The sequence below is a fragment of the Pelmatolapia mariae genome, linkage group LG3_W, assembly GCF_036321145.2.
Source record: "Pelmatolapia mariae isolate MD_Pm_ZW linkage group LG3_W, Pm_UMD_F_2, whole genome shotgun sequence".
Lineage (NCBI taxonomy): Eukaryota > Metazoa > Chordata > Actinopteri > Cichliformes > Cichlidae > Pelmatolapia > Pelmatolapia mariae.
In genome coordinates this window covers 37488626-37507263 of record NC_086229.1, presented here as the reverse complement: position 1 = coordinate 37507263, position 18638 = coordinate 37488626, and the positions used below count along the sequence as shown (strand labels likewise).

Genomic DNA, 18638 nt, shown 5'->3' with positions numbered 1-18638 from the left:
CAGCAGAGCTAGCTGCTCTGCTAGCTGATCTGCCAGCTAAGCTAACTCATGTCAAAGGTCAAAGAAATGAGGTGATGTTGCTGGGAGGTACATCACAGACTAGCAGAATTTAGTTATTAACAGGGTTCATAAGCACTTTTTAAGCACTTTTCAAGCTTGAAAGTGCTTTTTCCCTTTTCAAGCTTTTCCAGCACCCCCCGCCCCCAATAAAACTGTTTTATTGCTAACTACATTGCTGTCTGTATTATTGCTGAAGTCCTAAATGATCACCTTTAAAGTGTTTGTGCTAATAACATTATGTACAGTCAGACAGGCATGGAGAACAGCACTGACTGTTTAAGTAGTTTAATGTGTAGGTGGCGATAAACACATTTCGAATGAAAGCCGGGGAACTTTGGTAGCACGGAAACAAGAGGCTATTCTTTGTGACCATATGGATCACTCAGATTACCATTATTTCACCCAAAGGCACCAAATTAATACTCAAAAAAGCTGCAGCAATACACACAAATATAAACAGTACTTGGTGACAACTTTGCTTTTAGTCTTTAACCCTTTGGGGTCCAGGGTGTAACTGGCCGTTTTTGACTACTTTTGATTTGGCCTCTATATTTCACCTTTAAAACTGTTTATCTTGCCAATCTGTTATTTTCTCATTTTGACATAATGTGTCAGCACAATTGATCTAAATTCAGACAAAATTTTAAATACAAGTAGAAAGTGATATTTTTGACTGTAAAAACCACAAGCATGTTTAACGAATCATTTTCATAACTTGAAATGCAAATAGAAATTGTACATTTTTTAAAAATATGCAAATGTTTTGCAAACAACAAAGTTATATGGTACTATTTACCTAAAAATGCAGCCAAGACTCAGACGTTTTTACATAACCATTCAAACTATTTACAGAACAATCAGGTGCTGTTCGTCAAATAAGAAGGCACACAAATTATTTATGCAACTCCAAAACATAGTTTGTGTCACTATAACACAGATGAGAACAGCACAGGGATAAACCTGAAGGTCTGACAGCAGGTGTGTCACTCAGCGTTTACACTGCAACCTGCCTTTGGTGGCTTTTTTGCAGCAACTGTCACGTTCACCAGCAGAACTGACACACAAAACACAAAACGACTACACTACACACTAGCTACACAAAAGACAACACACTAACTTGAGACTCCAAACACGGTAAACGTCACAAATCTCTCACTTATCAAAACTCTCTCTCTTTCGCTCACTCGCTCTCTCTCACTCACTCCTAAAACTTCCCTTTCTTCCAAAACAACCAAATGCCACATGTTGCCATATCATTTTTTGATTGGTCAACATGGTACATTTTTCCACCAATAGGGAAGGAGTGTTTTTTTCTTTTTTTCCACTCACGATCAAAGCGTGTTTGCTGGCGCTCTCCTTAGAAAACGCCATTTTTACCGTTTCTTCCCGGAGTAAACGCCACTGTTTTATTAAAAAAAGAAAACAACTAACAAACATCAGTTTTACGTGACCTATCAACACAATTTAAAAACTGGTATATAGTTTGAGGTCCGCACGTTTGACCCAAGTTGAAATGGAGGCTCTGGGTCTGTCGACCCCAGAGGGTTAATCAGAAAGCCTTAAGTTAGCTAGTTATGTATCGGGCTAATGTTTAAAGCTTTCATTTGAGTAAATTAACTCATATTACTGCTAAGTAATGTTAGCTAAGTTCACAGCATATTCCGTAATAGCGCTGCCATACTGCATCACACTCAGTGCATTTCAATCATTTCTCCAGCGAGTTTGACAGCTAGCAAAATAATAATCATAATTTTAAAACAATAGCATGTGTAACATACACGTAGTGGGAAATTATTTACTAGGACTCACCCATCATGCGACTGGAGAGCGCAAACTCCGCCATTGTTGTTTTCTATCGAACACTCATTTAAACAGCAACCTACAGGCAGTGTTCCAAACTCTTCAGTAAGGAAAATTGCTATTGGCTGTCCTAAAAGTTGGTAGAAGTCGCTAAATGACATCATCGCCTAATTTGCATAATTGGTCATGCTAATGTAATTGTAACCTACGTTGTTGGAGAGAGAAATAACACCATGGAAGAGACATAAAGTGAGTAAAAATTGCATTTACAATTCATTTAGTACTACAAATTAAATTTCTTTTAGCAATTATTGTTTTTTAATGTCACAATTCCAACCCTGCTCCTTTATCCGGGCTTGGACCGGCAAAAGTGACCCGAAATAGGCACTCTGGTGGAGTTACTTTGTGAGTGTGGGTGTGTGTTTATAAGTCATTTTAAACCTTGTGATCCACAAAACAGCATAACAGTAAAAGAAGAACTGACTGCGTTACAGTCAGTGTGGGAGCAGCAGCTTTGCTCATGCGCAATTCATTTGCAGTTTGGACGCATAGGCGTGAACATCTCCTGCCTTGATAGCAGCTGGGGGAGGACTATCCTCTGCCTGTGAGCGCTTTGGCATGTTTGAGGTGCCCACGGCAGCACCGCTGCTTGTTGAGAATAAGAGCGATACGCGCTTTCACGTCAAAAAGTCGTCATAAATAAGTCCCCAATAATACCAGAAAAAGTCGCCAGATTTGTCGCTAGTCACTTTTTAGAAGAAAAAAAAGTCGCTAAGGGGGTCTGAAAACTCGCTAAATATAGTATTCTAGTAATAATAAGTTGGCAACACTGCCTACAGGTATGTTAGCGCATTCATCCCCGACTGTCCGAGGGAGGGGCGGGGTCACATATTGAAAGAGACGCAAGACAGCCCAGGCGGGGAAATTCTGCTTTTACATCTCGTGGCTTATTTTATTTCTCTATCTGATAAGAAAACTATTCAATCAGATAGTTATCTATTATGAATGAAATACAGTTACATTTTCAAGCACTTTTAAGCACCACATCCGAAATTCAAGCACTTTTCAAACCTTGAAAACACAACATTAAAATTCAAGCATTTTCAAGGATTTCAATCCCCCGTACGAACCCCGTTTTAAGAAAAATATTTAATCCTTATTATCTGCTCCTCTCAACTCATTTACCTCTGAAAACAAGAACATTTAGCCAACAGTTTATTCGCTTTGAAATATGAAATGAAATTATAAACAGGCATCAGCGTGGTCACCTATACTGTCTTTTAGTACTGGAGCAGAAGGAACACCAGTTAATCTGAAACCTGTCACAAAGTGACAGCAGGCTGAGTCAAAGACAGAAACCTTATTTAAACACCAAATATTCACCGGCGTCACTTCCTGATCCAGGATCCAAGAGGACGTTGCACTTACTCAGCTTCTTCCCATGAACGTCTTCACTCTGCAGCTCTCTGCTGTCTGGACCAGGTCTGTGTAGAAACAGAGAAAATCCTCTGCTTCTTCTCCGTCAGCAGTCCTCTGTGTCTGCAGACTGCGTCAGATTAAACACTTCACACCAGCAAAGTCTGAAGCTCACAGGTCAAAGGTCAGCTGCTGCACCTTGTGTGATATTAATTTGATCAATAATTAACTTGCAGCAGGTTTCTGCTCCAACTCCAACACACTGAAAACAACCCTGAAAACAAATCAGATGATGTGGGTGTGTCTGCAGGCTTCAATAGATGAGCATTAAACACTTCACACCAGCAAAGTCTGAAGCTCGCAGGTCAAAGGTCAGCTGCCACACGGTATATAACAGCGGTCCCCAACCCCCGGGCCTCGGACCGGTACCGGTCCGTGAGTCTTGTGGTATCGGGCCGCGAGAGTTGAGGCTCAGGTGTGAAATGAATGGTTTTCAGGGTTTTTATCGGTTTTTCAGCGTTATTTTGTTATCATTTTTATTGTTAACTCGGTTTTCCTGGGTTTTTTCACGTGTGTTATGAGTAAATCTTCTTTTTTTTTCGGTACCGGTACTAGTTTTATATTGTTGTATTCATCTGCGACACCTTAAAAGCCGGTCCGTGAAAATATTGTAAGGCATAAAACGGTCCGTGGCGCAAAAAAGGTTGGGGACCGCTGGTATATAACAATTCACTTTTGAACAGTAGATAGCCTGTAGGCATCTCTGCAGTGATAAACAGTTTACACATTAAACACTGAATGATAAAAGAGGCTTAGGCTGCAGCTCACAGGTCAAAGCTCAGCTGCTGCAGCCAGTTATGAGTTTATATAAATTATTAATCATTGTCTTTTCCCTCTCAGCACTTTCCCCTGAGCTTGGGCTGTTTTGACTGAGCTACACTGTATGTGTCAAATGAAATAAACTTGGAGTGATTTGGTTGTATTGGTTTGTTTTTTGTTTTTATGTTTCCATTCACTCTTACCTTTTCAAAATGGCTATAAGGTAGACCACGTCTATGCTTTTCTGCCTCTTCACAGACAACCCCAGTGATTTTCCTTGGTCTGAAATCTCACCTGATCTTGTGATATTGAGAGTCATCTGCCTGTGAGGCAGCTAACCAAACAGTGTTATCTAAACTCTTTCATTTTAATATACTTTGATATATTTCAGATTTCTGAGCTCTGCTCTGACTCCGGGCCAGTAGCTCCTTAATATGACTTTAGTTTGATCAATAATTAACCTGCAGAAAGTTTCTGTTCTGACTCTGCCACGCCGAACAACCCTGACAACAAATAATATGATGTTGGTGTGTCTGCAGGCCTGATGTGTTTGTAAGAGTTTCACTTTCAGGAGGAGAAGATTTAAACGAGTCACATAAATGTGAACTACAAAGTCTGTGACACACAATTTTCTGCAAACTGCAGTAAATCTGAGCAATGAAATCTGACCTGAAGAAATCCAGTCTTCTGCCTGTTGTGGTTGTGACAGCTGCTAGTAGGAGAGTTTGTTTGTAGGAGGTGGAGATGTTCTCAGAAAGAGTGTGTAATCGGCTCTTTGTGTAGACGCTAAAAGCTGTGAGCCAAAACTCTGAAACTCTTCACTCAGTCCTCACGCTGAGAGTTTAGAGGCTGAACTTCTTTTTCCTCCATAACACTGTTTTCTTGAAACAGCAGAAATGAGATTCTGTTTCTCAGCAGTGCTCACACAGAGAGTAAGTCCCTTGGTCTGAAATCTCACCTGATCTTGTGATATTAAGAGTCATCTGCCTTTGAGGCAGCTAACCAAACAGTGTTCTCTAAACTCTTTCATTTTAATATACTTTGATATATTTCAGATTTCTGAGCTCTGCTCTGACTCCGTGCCAGTAGCTCCTTAGTATGACTTTTGTTTGATCAATAATTAACCTGCAGAAAGTTTCTGTTCCGACTCTGCCACGCCAAACAACCCTGAGAACAAATAATATGATGTGGGTGTGTCTGCAGGCTTCAGCACTGTGAGCATTAAACACAATAAAAGAGTCACAAGTTCCTGCTCAAAGGTCAGCTTTAGATCAATCATTAACCTGCAGCAGCTTGTGGCCTGATGTGTTTGTAAGAGTTTCACTTTCAGGAGGAGAAGATTTAAACGAGTCACACAAATGTGAACTACAAAGTCTGTGACACACAATTGACTGCAAACTGCATGAAATCTGACCTGAAGAAATCCAATCTTCTGCCTGTTGTGGTTGTGACAGCTGCTAGTAGGAGAGTTTGTTTTAAGGAGGTGGAGATGTTCTCAGAACGAGTGTGTAATCGCCTATTTGTGTCGACGCTAAAAGCTGTGAGCCACAGCTCTGAAACACTTCACTTAGTCCTCACATTGAGAGTTTAGAGGCTGAAGAACAGAAATGAGCTTCTGTTTCTCAGCAGCGCGCACACAGAGAGCCACTTCTCTCTGCTCAATCTGAACAAATCAAAGTCAAATGTCTGTGATAAAACTGTTGATAAAACTGTGTCAGATTAATGCCTCAATGTTTCACTGTGAGGTTAAAAAGTACATAAAAATGATTTGAAGCAAGCAGGAGGCAGATTTTCACAATAAGAGCACTTTTTTTTAAAATCAGTTAATGTCAAACTGCCATCAACAACTCTGTGTTGTCTCTGTCTCTGAGCAGATTCAGACATTACTCAAATAATAAAGGATTGTTATCACTATTTTACTTTTCATTAGTCTCCAGGTTGATGATTATAAACAGAAGTTTTTATTGTTTCAGGCTGAAAATCAACATAATTTGCGTGATTTGGTTCTAATCAAAGAATCTCCTTTAATGTCTGTCATTAAAATCCTCACACAGACTTAAAAAGGCGACATTAACATTAAAATACATAAATGAAACTTCAGCTGAGAGCTTCATGCAGTCATCATCAGCAGTTCATAGCAGTCACAGCTCTTTATTACGCAGCTTTGCAGGAATTAAAGTGAGTGAAGTGTCCGAGTTTGTGTGAGAAGCTGCTTCATGGACAGCTGTAGACACTTCTTTATTATTTCTTCATACATCAAACACACAGGTTTGTCTGTAGATGATTTAAAGTGTCGTTGTGCAGTTAAAGCTGTTTGTGTGATGCCCTGACCTCCTGTGAATGAAACAGCGAATCAGATCCATCAGAGAGAGAGCAGGAAGTGTTGTGTGTTTGTGACAGAACAAGGAAACAGTGATGATGATGAACATAAAGATCCTCTGATGACGTGTTTGTGTTTCCTGTTACAGTAACGCTTGTTCATCTGTTGCTCTCCTACACTTTCCTATAAATGAAGGAGAAAAAGTTCATTTAGTTTCATTTCCTAAAGCTCAGAGTTACACTTTACATTCCTGCAGTCACATCAAAAAGCTTCACTTTGGTCCAACATCTACATGTTAACATGAAACACAGAGAGACTGCAGTACATCTGGAACATCTGCACTTTGACCCAAACTGTTACAGCCAGAATATTTTCTACAATTCAATTCAATTCAATTCAATTTTTTCAATTCAATTTTTCAATTCAATTTTATTTATATAGCACCAAATCACAACAAAAGTCGCCTCAAGGCAAAATAAAGGTTTGCTTCAGAGATGAAGCAAACCTTTATTTTGATTTCTTACATGTTCATGGATGGACGTGTTTAAACTGCTTCAGCGTCCCACGGCTTCTATTTAAATATGAACTGTGAACGACACGTAATCATCTGTAAATGGTTTGAGGCACACTGAGGCCACCTACAGGGTAGGTGGGGAACAGCAGGTATCTGGAATCAAATGAGATGTACTTAAGATGGCTCTAAGTGATCAAAGTTGATCTAAAACAGAAGATAACTCCAAAGCAGCATCAGATGAATGTTACCATTTCCAGTTACGGTGCCCTTCATCTAATATGGAAATGTGTTTTTTTGCCGTGTTGTTGTTCTTCCTATTGTGTTTAGGTCAGAGATGCTCTTCAAACAGCTGACAGACCACATTACAAGAAGATGGTGTGAGTCTGATTTGATTTTCCAGTCAACGCTGAGAGACCTTAACCAGGAAGTCAGAGGTCAGCTGATGCTGCGAGCAGGAAATGAACCAATCTGAAAGAAAATATCCTGGTATTTGTTGATGTTGATGGTACAATAATAATATATATTATAATAAATAATAAAATATCATGGGATGTTGAGATGTGTTGTTGGAGTTTGTATTTTCTATAAATGTCTTTTTAATCTAAACGCTCTGTTCCAGATGGTCAGGGAATCAGTTGCTATATGATGACATCATCTTGACGTTGACGAGGAGGGCGAGAAAAACTAGTTTTGTCCTGCAGATGGCGATCTTGCACCGTGTTCAGAGAGCCGACACTTTGATGATGCTGCTCTACTCAATTTACTTTTACCCTGGGTTGGACTCTATATGAGCAGCTTCACTCTGGTTTCACTGTTAAATACACTTGTTTGATTTCACTTGGAAAAGTTGAAAAGTAAATATTTTATTACAATAAAATATTTTTTGAGGGTCAAATATCTCGTTTGATTTGAAGAATGAACTGTTAAGGTGGGAAAAATGAATCAGGTTAAAATACATTAAATCAGTGAAGATGTATAATGTAATTTAAAATGTTGATAATGGTTGTAGTGGGCTTGTAATGTAAATGTGATTAAATGTGACATTAATGGTGACGCTGCATAAACCTGATCAAACAGTTCTATTAGTGGGTCTGTGTGATCAGCATCAGTGGGTTAAGGTGAGGCCTTGACTAGTAGAACGTCATGTTGGTGTCTGACAACACATGAGCCAACATCAGACTCCGAGCGCTACGATGCTAAAGATCAGAAGATCCAGTGTGACATCATCGTTACCTGGCAACAGCAGCCCTCATCTGACTTTATTGGAGGATATTTACACCAGCAACACTGTTTAGTTTGATATGACGGATTAACAACATGCTGTGATATCCAGTTCATCTGTAATAGATACTGGATCTAATCAGTCAGCAGATATTTGATCAGCTTATTTATAACTATAGTAGAAACAAACACAACTGTGTTGCTGATTCATGCAAACTTGCATATCAGCCTTTGAAGGTTTTGTAGTATTGAGAACAAAGAGGTTGTGTTAGGGCTGAAAAGCCCGACTTGTTCTCCTCTGCAGGTCATCAAATGCACCACAGAAGTTTGTATTTGCACAGCCTGTATATGTTTGATGGCTTTATTATTCTCTGTTCAAAGACAATAAATGTGCAAAATGTCTCATGTAGTATCAGCTTCATTTAAAATGACTGCAAACATTTAGAGAACATGTGCTGCTGTTTGTCCTACATTTCAACACTGAATGAACCCTGAAAACGTGATGGCAGGTGGCAGATTGGAGTCCACATGAAATATAGGCTGTATGAAGACTGGAAAATATAGATGATAAAAACATGCAGCCAAACATTTGTGGACATGGATAAACTCTCTGATCCAAAAAGCAGGAAGTGACACAGCTAGAAAATGAAAGTGTGTAACAGCTGAAGTCAAATGTAATGCAGAGTTGAATCTGCACTTGGATCCATGTGTGAAAGGTCCACATGTAGGGATCACATGAGTCCTGATGTTTGTCAGTGCAGCTTGATAACTCCATCTACTGTGGGCTACATATACTGGGCTGGTAGCTCCATAGTGTTGCAAAGAAACTATTCAATGTGCAAATTTAAACTCAGAGGCTCTTCTAACACAGGAGCCATGTTGAGTTTAGATCACAGCGACCACCGGCAGTCTGAAATGGAATGAAGCCCATTGACAGCCAGCAGGTCTAAACAGGAACGCAGCCATTTGTATGCGTGGCAATGATGTGGCTGCAGCTGACACAGGATTGGTTCAAACTAAACATCATTTCACAGAGTTCACAAATAAACTCACGTTTTGATCTTTGAAGATCATCATAAAGTAGAATTGATGGTCCAGCAGACAACAGCAGGAGGTTTGAGCCCTTCTGATGCAGCAGAAACAGGATTTGGAGGAAGATGTTAATAGATTAGAAAGAATTGTACACTGTGAATCAATGCAAGTCTTTCTAGATAGACAGATCTTTAATAATCCCTCAGGTAGGTTCCTCTGGGACAGTCACAGATAGAGACACCAATTCTGACGTCCTTTGAAAGTTTTCATCACTCGTCATGTACACAGATGTTAATTCTACATATTCCTAGTACTGAACTCTAAATCAATATGAAGAAAATGCTCCTACTAATCTGCATATATGTTGATATCAAATCCTTTTCCAGCACATGGATAAATCTCTATAAATCTTTCAGTCTGATCAGAATGGGCACAGTGTTGTTATTGCAGCACTCCCTGATGTTTGAAAAGCTAAATGTCCATTTTAAAGTGCTCGTGTGTAGGATTGTGTTTCCTTCCTTTGTGCAGTTCTTACAGTAAACATGTTTGAATGTTTCCTGTTCCCCTGATGCTTCTTCCTGTTGGATAAAGTTGGTTTGAATAACATGTTCTTATAGGTTTCAATGAACTTCAAACTGGGATCCACTTACAAAACTGTCTCATTTTATTGGAACGATCCACATTTGCATCCATTCACGGTACATTTGACATCTGAACACGTTTGTACACATGATGAAAGGACAGATGGTGTTTGTGTGTCCTTCTTAAACTTAGTGTGAATGTTTCATCATGTAGAACTACTTAGAACAAAGTCTTTGGGAACATTTGGAGAACACGTTTAGGAAAGTAACATCCTGGTAGAACATTTTCTTAAAGCAAAGCAGAGCTGCAACATGACTGTGAGGATTCACAATAATAAAGTCACAATACTTTATTATTATGAAGACTAAAGTGCACCTTAATGCTGCCAATGAATACACATGTTCTTTGTGAAAGCATGAGCACAGCTGACATGCACCACACTGACCCCACTCGCCCCATTTCTTCATCCACTTCTTGCTCTTGTGCTTGAAATGAGACGCAGACGCAGCAAAAGTCAGAGGCTCTAAAATCCACAAAAAGGGGGCTTGTTAGATCAGGATATTGATGTGATCCATAGAAAACATGGATAATACACCACTTTATTTGAAGACATCTGTAGCACTGCCTCAGTTCTGGATGTTTCCACAGACTCCTCTGTGCACCTAAAGAAAAGGTCAAAGGTCAGCAGCACATGTAGTTGGGACAATTCTTCATTTACAAACAACAGTCGCACAAACTACACAATTATTTTCCTCCAATTAGGACTTTTCACTTGCAGAAATGGTCCTGTGTGATTTCTAGGCTGTGATATAAAAACTAGTTCCTAATGGCAGCGATTCACTCAGTAAACATGTGTTTCCTTCACCAACCTCACACACAGATCCAATAAGATCAGGAAGTGGGCAGTATAGTACAATATGTGTTATTTTGTACTGTGCTGCCCAAACTAAAGATCTGCTGAAGTGTTGGAAATGATTCAGATGTTTATTTTGGACGATACAGCAGAAGATCAGACATGAAAGTGGAGATAACACAGAAGACCTGCAGCAAAGGGTCAGAGGTCAGACTGGGCCACGTGATTCAACAATGAGCCAATGATCATCAAGTAGTGACTAAAGCAGAGCCCTGACGTTCTGACATTTATCACACAGTTAGAACAAATGTCTGCTGATGACTTCATCTCATGAAATGACTGATAGATGTCAATTCATTGATCAGCTGAGCTGCTGATCTTCATCGTGCACAGAAACATTCAGCTTGTTTCAATCAGTAAATAACTCCCACTACTCCCAGTTTGAACTGTTCCCACTCAAAATGCTGTCAGAACAATGATCATTGTAGAACTTCACAAACATCACGTGTTGTTTTCCACATGGAAGATCAGCAAACATACAGAAACTTCCTGTTGCCACACACGGCCTCTAAAATCTCTTCCACGCTTTCTGTCTGAAGTCCACTCTCTGTGTCGGATCCACAGGAAACAACAAGATCTTATTAACATGGTTTTCAATGTGTCTCCTTCCAAAAAGTCCAACCAATGAACAAATGTGTATATTTGTGGAGGCCGAACAAAAGCATGACACATTTGTCTGTTTCTATAAACTGGTGTCAAACACAAATATGAAGAGTTTCATTGACAGACTCCAAAATGCCCCCGCAGTGAATCACAGGGAAATCCTACAGTGTGCAGAGAATCTTAATGGCTCCAACATCAACACATCCACAATGTTGGATCCAGTTCTACCTCACAGAGTTACTAAGACACACCCTCTGCCAGCATTACAACAGCTCCACCTGCTTCACCTGCCTCCTCAGCCTCTGTACACCTGAAGAGAAAAGAAAGGCTCCAAAAGCTCAAATCTACAAAGGATTCATGAAGTTTCATCCAACAAGAACATGTTTGCCTTCCACAGTGTGCTGTTAGACACCACTGTACCTCTGCCATTTCAAAAAGAGCAGCTTGGGAACATTTTGGCTCCAAACACTTTGTGTTTAAGTTCCTAATCTTTGTTTTCTTTGTGAACAACATGTGGAGCTTTTTGACTCATAGAAACATCATTTTGTTCTTTAGATGACAGCAGATTGGGACTGAATAATCAATCACTATCAAACCAATAAAGATGCTGATTTTACAGGAACTTTGTTGGAGAAGCTGGAAAGACATGAAACTGGTGGAGATCCCAAACCAGTTGATAGTGCTGGTTATTCCAAATAAAGCTGTTTTCCATTTGAGATGACTTTCTGTCCTGATATATAATAAAGATGTTGTTGTTTTTGAGCCCCTGTATTAAAAGTAGATCCAGTTTAAAGTCAGCTTGAGTTTGATGTCTTTATGTCAAAGCTGCTCATGATGTTGAGCTGCTGATGGAATAAAAACAGGTAAAAATCTGCCTCAATATAAAAGCATGTAGTCCAGACTTAAATGGAGCCTATTGTTAGCTGAGGTCCACACACAGTGTTTGACAGTGTAAACTGTGTGAAAGGGCTGCTGGTGGAGCTCACTAGGATGAGCAGGTGACCATGTGCCACGAGGTGGAGAGCAGCTGGCCTGGCTTTGATTCTGACCACGCCCCCTTTCTCTCTCCCTCTGCTTTGCTGTCACTTATCTTCACTGCTCTGTCCAATAAAGCTGAAAAAGGCCCCAAATCAAAGAAATCTGCTGCAGCCTCTGAAATGTCTTCTGTTTCCTTCCCGACGGCTTTTTCACCGTCAGCCCATCAGACAGTCCAGCAGCATTTATGATGATGTCATGATGTTGAAGAGACTGCTATGGTGGCCTCCCATGACCCCCAGCCTCATCTACACTGAGATGCAGACATTTGAAAACAACTGAATAATAGTCCAACACAACAGTCTGTGTACAGACACACACTGAGCTTTCATAGAGTCAAAGGAGTCAATCAAACACAGCTAGTTGAGTCATTTCTTGTGTGAGTCTAAAGTGAATCTAGTATTTGAAAGTCCACTTCCTGTATTTGTTGTTGAAGCAAGCAAGCAAGCAAGCAATTTATTTATATAGCACTTTCGGATCAGCCCCCAGCTGAACACAAAGTGCTGTACACTTGACATGCCAGAGTGATACATTGAACATGTTAAAAAATAAGAAAAATAATAATATTACCAAAAAAAAAAAAATAATAATAATAATAATAATAATAATAATAAATATATATATATATATATAAATATACATATATATATATATATATATACATACATACATATATATATATATATATATATATACATACATATATATATATATATATATACATATATATATATACATATATAAATAAAATGATTATTAAAATGACATTAAAATAAATAAAATTAGCACAAATAGCAAAGACAATAATAAAATAGTATAAAAAATGATGATGAGAATTACATTTAAAACAATAAAATCAGCACATTAGATCAAAACAATAAAATCAATAAAATTGGGTCAGACTGTGTCATATGCCAAGGAATAAAAATGGGTTTTAAGATGTGTTTTAAAAGTGGACAGTGAAGGGGCCTCTCTAATGTGCTGGGGCAGACTGTTCCACAGATTAGGAGCAGCAATAGAGAAGGCCCTGTCCCCTCTGAGCTTCCTCTTGGACCTGGGTACCTCCAGGAGCAGCTTGTCAGCTGACCTGAGAGACCTGGGGGGTGAGTAAGGATGCAGAAGCTCAGAGAGGTAAGTTGGGGCAAGACCGTTTAAACATTTAAACACAAACATGAGAATTTTAAAATGAACTCTAAGATATACAGGCAGCCAATGGAGTGAAGCCAGGATGGGAGTTATGTGCTCTCTTTTACGAGTTTTGGTTAAAAGTCGTGCAGCAGAATTCTGGACCAGCTGCAGACGAGAGAGAAGATGCTGACTAACTCCACAATACAGAGCATTACAGTAATCTAGACGACATGAAATAAAAGCATGGATTACCGTTTCAAGATGCTGCCTGGATAAAACAGGTCTTATCTTTGCCAAGCGCCTTAAATGGTAAAAACTGGACTTGACAGTAGCCCTAATTTGACTGTCTAATTTAAAATCACTGTCCATCTTAAAACCCAGGTTTGTAACAACAGATTTAAAATACTCTGCCAGGGGTCCCAAATCAATAGCAGAGGGTTCACAAGGTCCACTAGGACCAAACAGAATCACCTCAGTTTTGCTTGAATTACACCTTAGAAAGTTTAGGGACATCCAAGATTTAATGTCTTCTAGACATGCTAGAAGTGGCTTAATAGAGAAGGCCTCTTTCTGCTTCAGAGGCAAATAAATCTGACAGTCGTCAGCATAGCAGTGGAAGGATATTCCATGCCTTCTGAGGATGGTTCCCAGGGGCTGTAAGTATAATGAAAAAAGCAGAGGCCCTAAAATTGAGCCCTGCGGGACCCCAGACTGAAAAGTGGCAGAGGAAGACTCATACCCTAAAAAGTTAACACTAAAAGTTCTGTCACAAAGGTAAGACCTAAACCATTTCAAAGCAGTACCACGAATGCCTGCAAGATGGTGCAAGCGAGACAGTAAAATGTTGTGGTCTACAGTGTCAAAGGCAGCTGTTAGGTCAAGGAGGACAAGAACAACATGATTACCAGAGTCACAGGTAAGGAGGATATCATTAAAAACCTTTAAGAGTGCTGACTCCGTGCTATGAAAGTTTTTAAAACCTGATTGAAAGACCTCCAGGATACCATTCTCATTTAAAAAATCCATCAATTGGCAATGTACAATTTTCTCTAAGATTTTAGACATAAAGGACAACTTGGAGATAGGTCTGTAGTTAGCCAATACAGTGTGGTCCAGGGCAGGTTTCTTAAGCAAGGGTTGTACTACCGCATGCTTAAAATTAGCAGGGACTACACCAGATATTAAACTGCTGTTTATAACAGTAAGAACAGCCTGACCTATGCTAGGAAAAATCTCCTTAAAAAATTGTGGTGGGACAGGATCATTTGGGGAACCAGAGGGCCTCAGATGGCCGACCACATCCTCTAAATAAGAAAGAGACACAGGCTCAAACTGGTTAAAAACAGCAGAGCAAGGGATCGAAACAGAGGGGTCAGACTCAGGGGAAGAAATGAGAGCCCGCGTGGTTGCAACCTTCTCAATGAAAAAACACATAAAATCATTTGACAGTTTATGAGAGGCCTCCAAACAGCCACTTTGTGGAGCATTTAAGACTGAGTCAATAGATTTAAATAACACACGTGGATTGTGACTGTTGGAGGAAATGATCTTAGAGAAATATTTTCTTTTAGCCTCTTTGACTGTATCCTGATAGAGGCGCCAGCAGTCCTTTAGGATTTGAAGAGACACCTGCAGTTTGTCCCTCTTCCATCTGCGTTCAGCTCTACGACACTCCCTCTTCACAGCCCGAGTGGCGTCATTAAACCAAGGGTCAGTTTTAGCCTTGGGCTTCCTGGTTTTTAATGGTGCCACAGAGTCCAGAATAGTAAGGCAAGAATATTGAAACCAGGAGCTGAGGTTCTCTGTGTCCAAGGGAGTACGATCGGCGGGGATAGAAAGCTGGTCAAAAGCAGTTGAGAACTGGGCAGCAGTGAAAGGGTTAATAATCCGACAGCGGCGAATAGGAGCGCTGGTTTGAACTGTAGTGCGTGAAAACACAGCATCAAATAATACAGCCATATGGTCAGAGAAAGCAGTGTCAGTCACTTCCACGTTAGACACAGGTAGACTGTGTGACAAGACCAGGTCTAGTGTGTGTCCATGTTCATGTGTGGGACCAGGTACGGACTGGACCAGATTAAAAGAGTCAATGAGACTTAAAAATTCCTTCACCAGAGGTTTGTCAGGGCAGCAGACATGGATATTAAAATCTCCCACAATAAGAACATGATCGTAGTTGGGCATAATCCCAGCTAGAAATTCTGAAAAGTCATTTATGAAATTCTTATTGTATTTAGGGGGACGATAAATAACAGCAAAGAGCACAGAGTTAGAGCGATTAACTTCAAAACACGTGAGCTCAAAGCTGGAAAACGAGGGCTGTAAAACACACTGTTTACATTTAAAATCCTTTTTAAAAACAACTGCCGTACCTCCTCCTCTCCCTGATGTCCTTGGTGTGTTAAAATAGGAACAACCCGCTGGTAAAAGTTCAGATAAAGTACTGGACTCACCAGTATTAAGCCAAGTCTCCGTGACACACATGAAGTCTAGTTTCCAGGAGATGAATGACTCATTCAGAATAAAAGATTTGTTCACCAGCGATCTGGCGTTTACCAGCCCAATCCTGACAGGAGCCGGGGATGAGGTAAAAGCCCCAGCGGCACAGGGAGTCCGACACAGCGGCCTCAGATTGCGGAGGTTCGCCCGGCGCACGTTGAGCCGAGGAGGACAGGGGTCACGGAGGAGCGGCGCGTCATCCTGGCAGACCACGGGGATGAGGCAGGAATCCACGGGGTCCAGGAAACGTCGGTGCACAAAAACTCCAGGAAATAATCTCTGTATTCCTTTGACGGTAGTGGGATGGTGCGCTAAAGAGATCTTGAGTTTAACCAGCCGACCACTGCGCCTACCCCGACGTCTTCGCCGGGGAGGTAGCATGGCTGCACGGCATAGGCAAGTTGGGATATGAGACAGCAGCGGACACCATGAATTCTGACCTCCGTTAGAAAATGCAGCTGTGTTTTGTCCAGAACATCGGAGGTTCAGAAGCGATTGGCGATCGTACACCAGTAATGACCCGATTTCTTGAGTGACACACGACAGGAGCAATATAAAAACAAACAAAACTGACAGCGACAGACGAGCAGCCACGTACACCGGCGCCATCTTGAGGTTTGTTAAACAATTTTCTTGAATAAACAAGAAAATTCTTGAAGACTTCTTGAAGACTTCTTCAGCTTCTTCTCAAGGACATCAGCTGCTTGTTTGGCAGCAGAGGCAGTTAAGAAGCTTCCTGAAAAACACTGAACAGTGAGTTCACTGTGGCATATGACAAATTCAGCTTTCTATGTGCAAATGTGTCTGTGTCAACCTTTCAAATGCTGTTGAATCCAAAACATCAGCGGCTCCTTGGCTGCTCACTTCATGCACTTCTGTCTTTGTGACAGTCCAATGACATCACAGCTGTTTCCACCCCCAGTGTCTCAGGACTGGACACCTTTAAACATGTGGAGGATCAAACAGCCGTCCAGCTAAACATACATGAAACTATCAAAGCTGACAATCATTCCAATAACATCTAATGCTACATATATATAGACACAGGACTACAAGGAAATGGCTCTCAGCATCTGGCTGTGGGAACAAATGATCCCTGTTTGTCTTCAAATTGTGTGCATGTTTTAGACGTGTGTCACATGTAGAAACACAAAAATGACACAAAGATGTGTTTGACACAACTGTGCAGCTGTAAGTTGTTTCTAAGGATTCATTGAAGCTCTTCTAACATTCTGGAGACAATCAGTCCATGAATCTGTTCAACACCACAACAATTTGACTTCAATGTGAACGTTTGCCATTAAATAACCTTCTTCATCCAGCTGACAGCATCCTTCATTCTATGATATGAACAGTTCCTCCTGTTGATGACAAACCTCTGACATGATCTGCTTGAGGAGCTTTTTCATGTGAAGCTCTCTGAGCTCAGGGCTAAGTTGCTGTGTTTCATCTTTAAGAGCTGCTGCCTCCTCGCCGTTCTTCTTCTCCTAATGACACCATTTCTGCTTCAGATCTTTCACTGGGCCTAAAACAGATGAAGAGTAGATCTACTGCTGTTCACTGTTTGTGTCAATATGGAGAAATATGAAAGACAAACACAGCACATACAGAGAAATGTAGACAGAATGTGCAGCCAGTGCAGTAAATGGTCTAAATATCAGCTCTTTAGAAAATGATCCTGATGAACATGAAACTAACATCCAAGGAGAAACACAGCTTCCTTGTTTCATGTCCAATAACAATAAATGAAGAGCTAATAAAGAGCTATTCTATTGTAAAATGCTGAGATGATTATTAGACACAACCCAGCGGCTCACCAAAAGCCTGCATTGAAAATCTATATGAAAGTAATCTATGCTCATATATGGCAAAATCCTTTAAGTGTCACTGTGTTTTTCATCTGTGCTCTTGTTGGTTGGACAAGTTTGTAAATGACAAAGAGCTCAGTGGACTTTGCATCCATCAAATCCTGTTAGATGTTTGTTTTTCCTTCACAGCTTTGTGATGAAGGCTAAAGAACAGAGATATGAACTATTGCCAATATGAATCCTGATGCATGACGTGGGCACAGACCCACCAAAGCAACACTCAGCTCACCTCATTCCAGGCGCTTGTCTGCTGGAGACCATGAGCCTTGTTAGTCACACATTAGCACCGTGGTAGGAAACAGCCTCCATCATTTCATTAGATCTGAATTTGGACTGTTTCCCTCTGGATGAGAACCAAGTCTGTCAAATCTATTGATCCAACACAAACTATCAAACACATTGGCTCACAGTCAGATTGGCTTTGTATGGATGGTGTAACAGGGGCTGGGAAAGGATGCTGAAAGCTGAATATAATACAGAACAATAACAGGACATATAATCATGTAGAAACATGATCTTCAACAGGCACACTTCTATTATTCATGATCACAAAGAACTTGTGCAGCCCTGATATCAGCCCTAATATATGAGTGTGTTTGCCCAAAGATTGAAACAGCATCAACATGACAGCTGGAAGAAATCTTCTCTCAGCCTTGTTTGGCAGAAGATCCCTGCAACAAAGATTGTAGCTGAAAGATGACGTGTGTAAAGTTTGTCTTTGGGAGGGTTGAGGCTGTTTTTAGACCTTTGATAGTTTCAATCCAGTTCTGAAAGACAGAAATAAAAACAACATCATTAAGATCAGATCATGGAGCTGTTTCCTGCCTT

The 18638-nt window shown here is 40.4% G+C and overlaps 1 protein-coding gene across 1 annotated transcript in view; it reads right to left on the bottom strand.

Moving 5' to 3' along the window:
• Window positions 1-16323, bottom strand: part of LOC134622492 (NLR family CARD domain-containing protein 3-like) — a 46902-nt gene extending 30579 nt beyond the window's left edge. Inside the window, exon 1 of the mRNA XM_065470162.1 lies at window positions 15897-16323. Coding sequence (XP_065326234.1) covers window positions 15897-16323 — 427 coding nt within the window. The remainder of the gene's footprint in view (window positions 1-15896) is intronic.
• Window positions 16324-18638: the final 2315 nt, after the last annotated feature.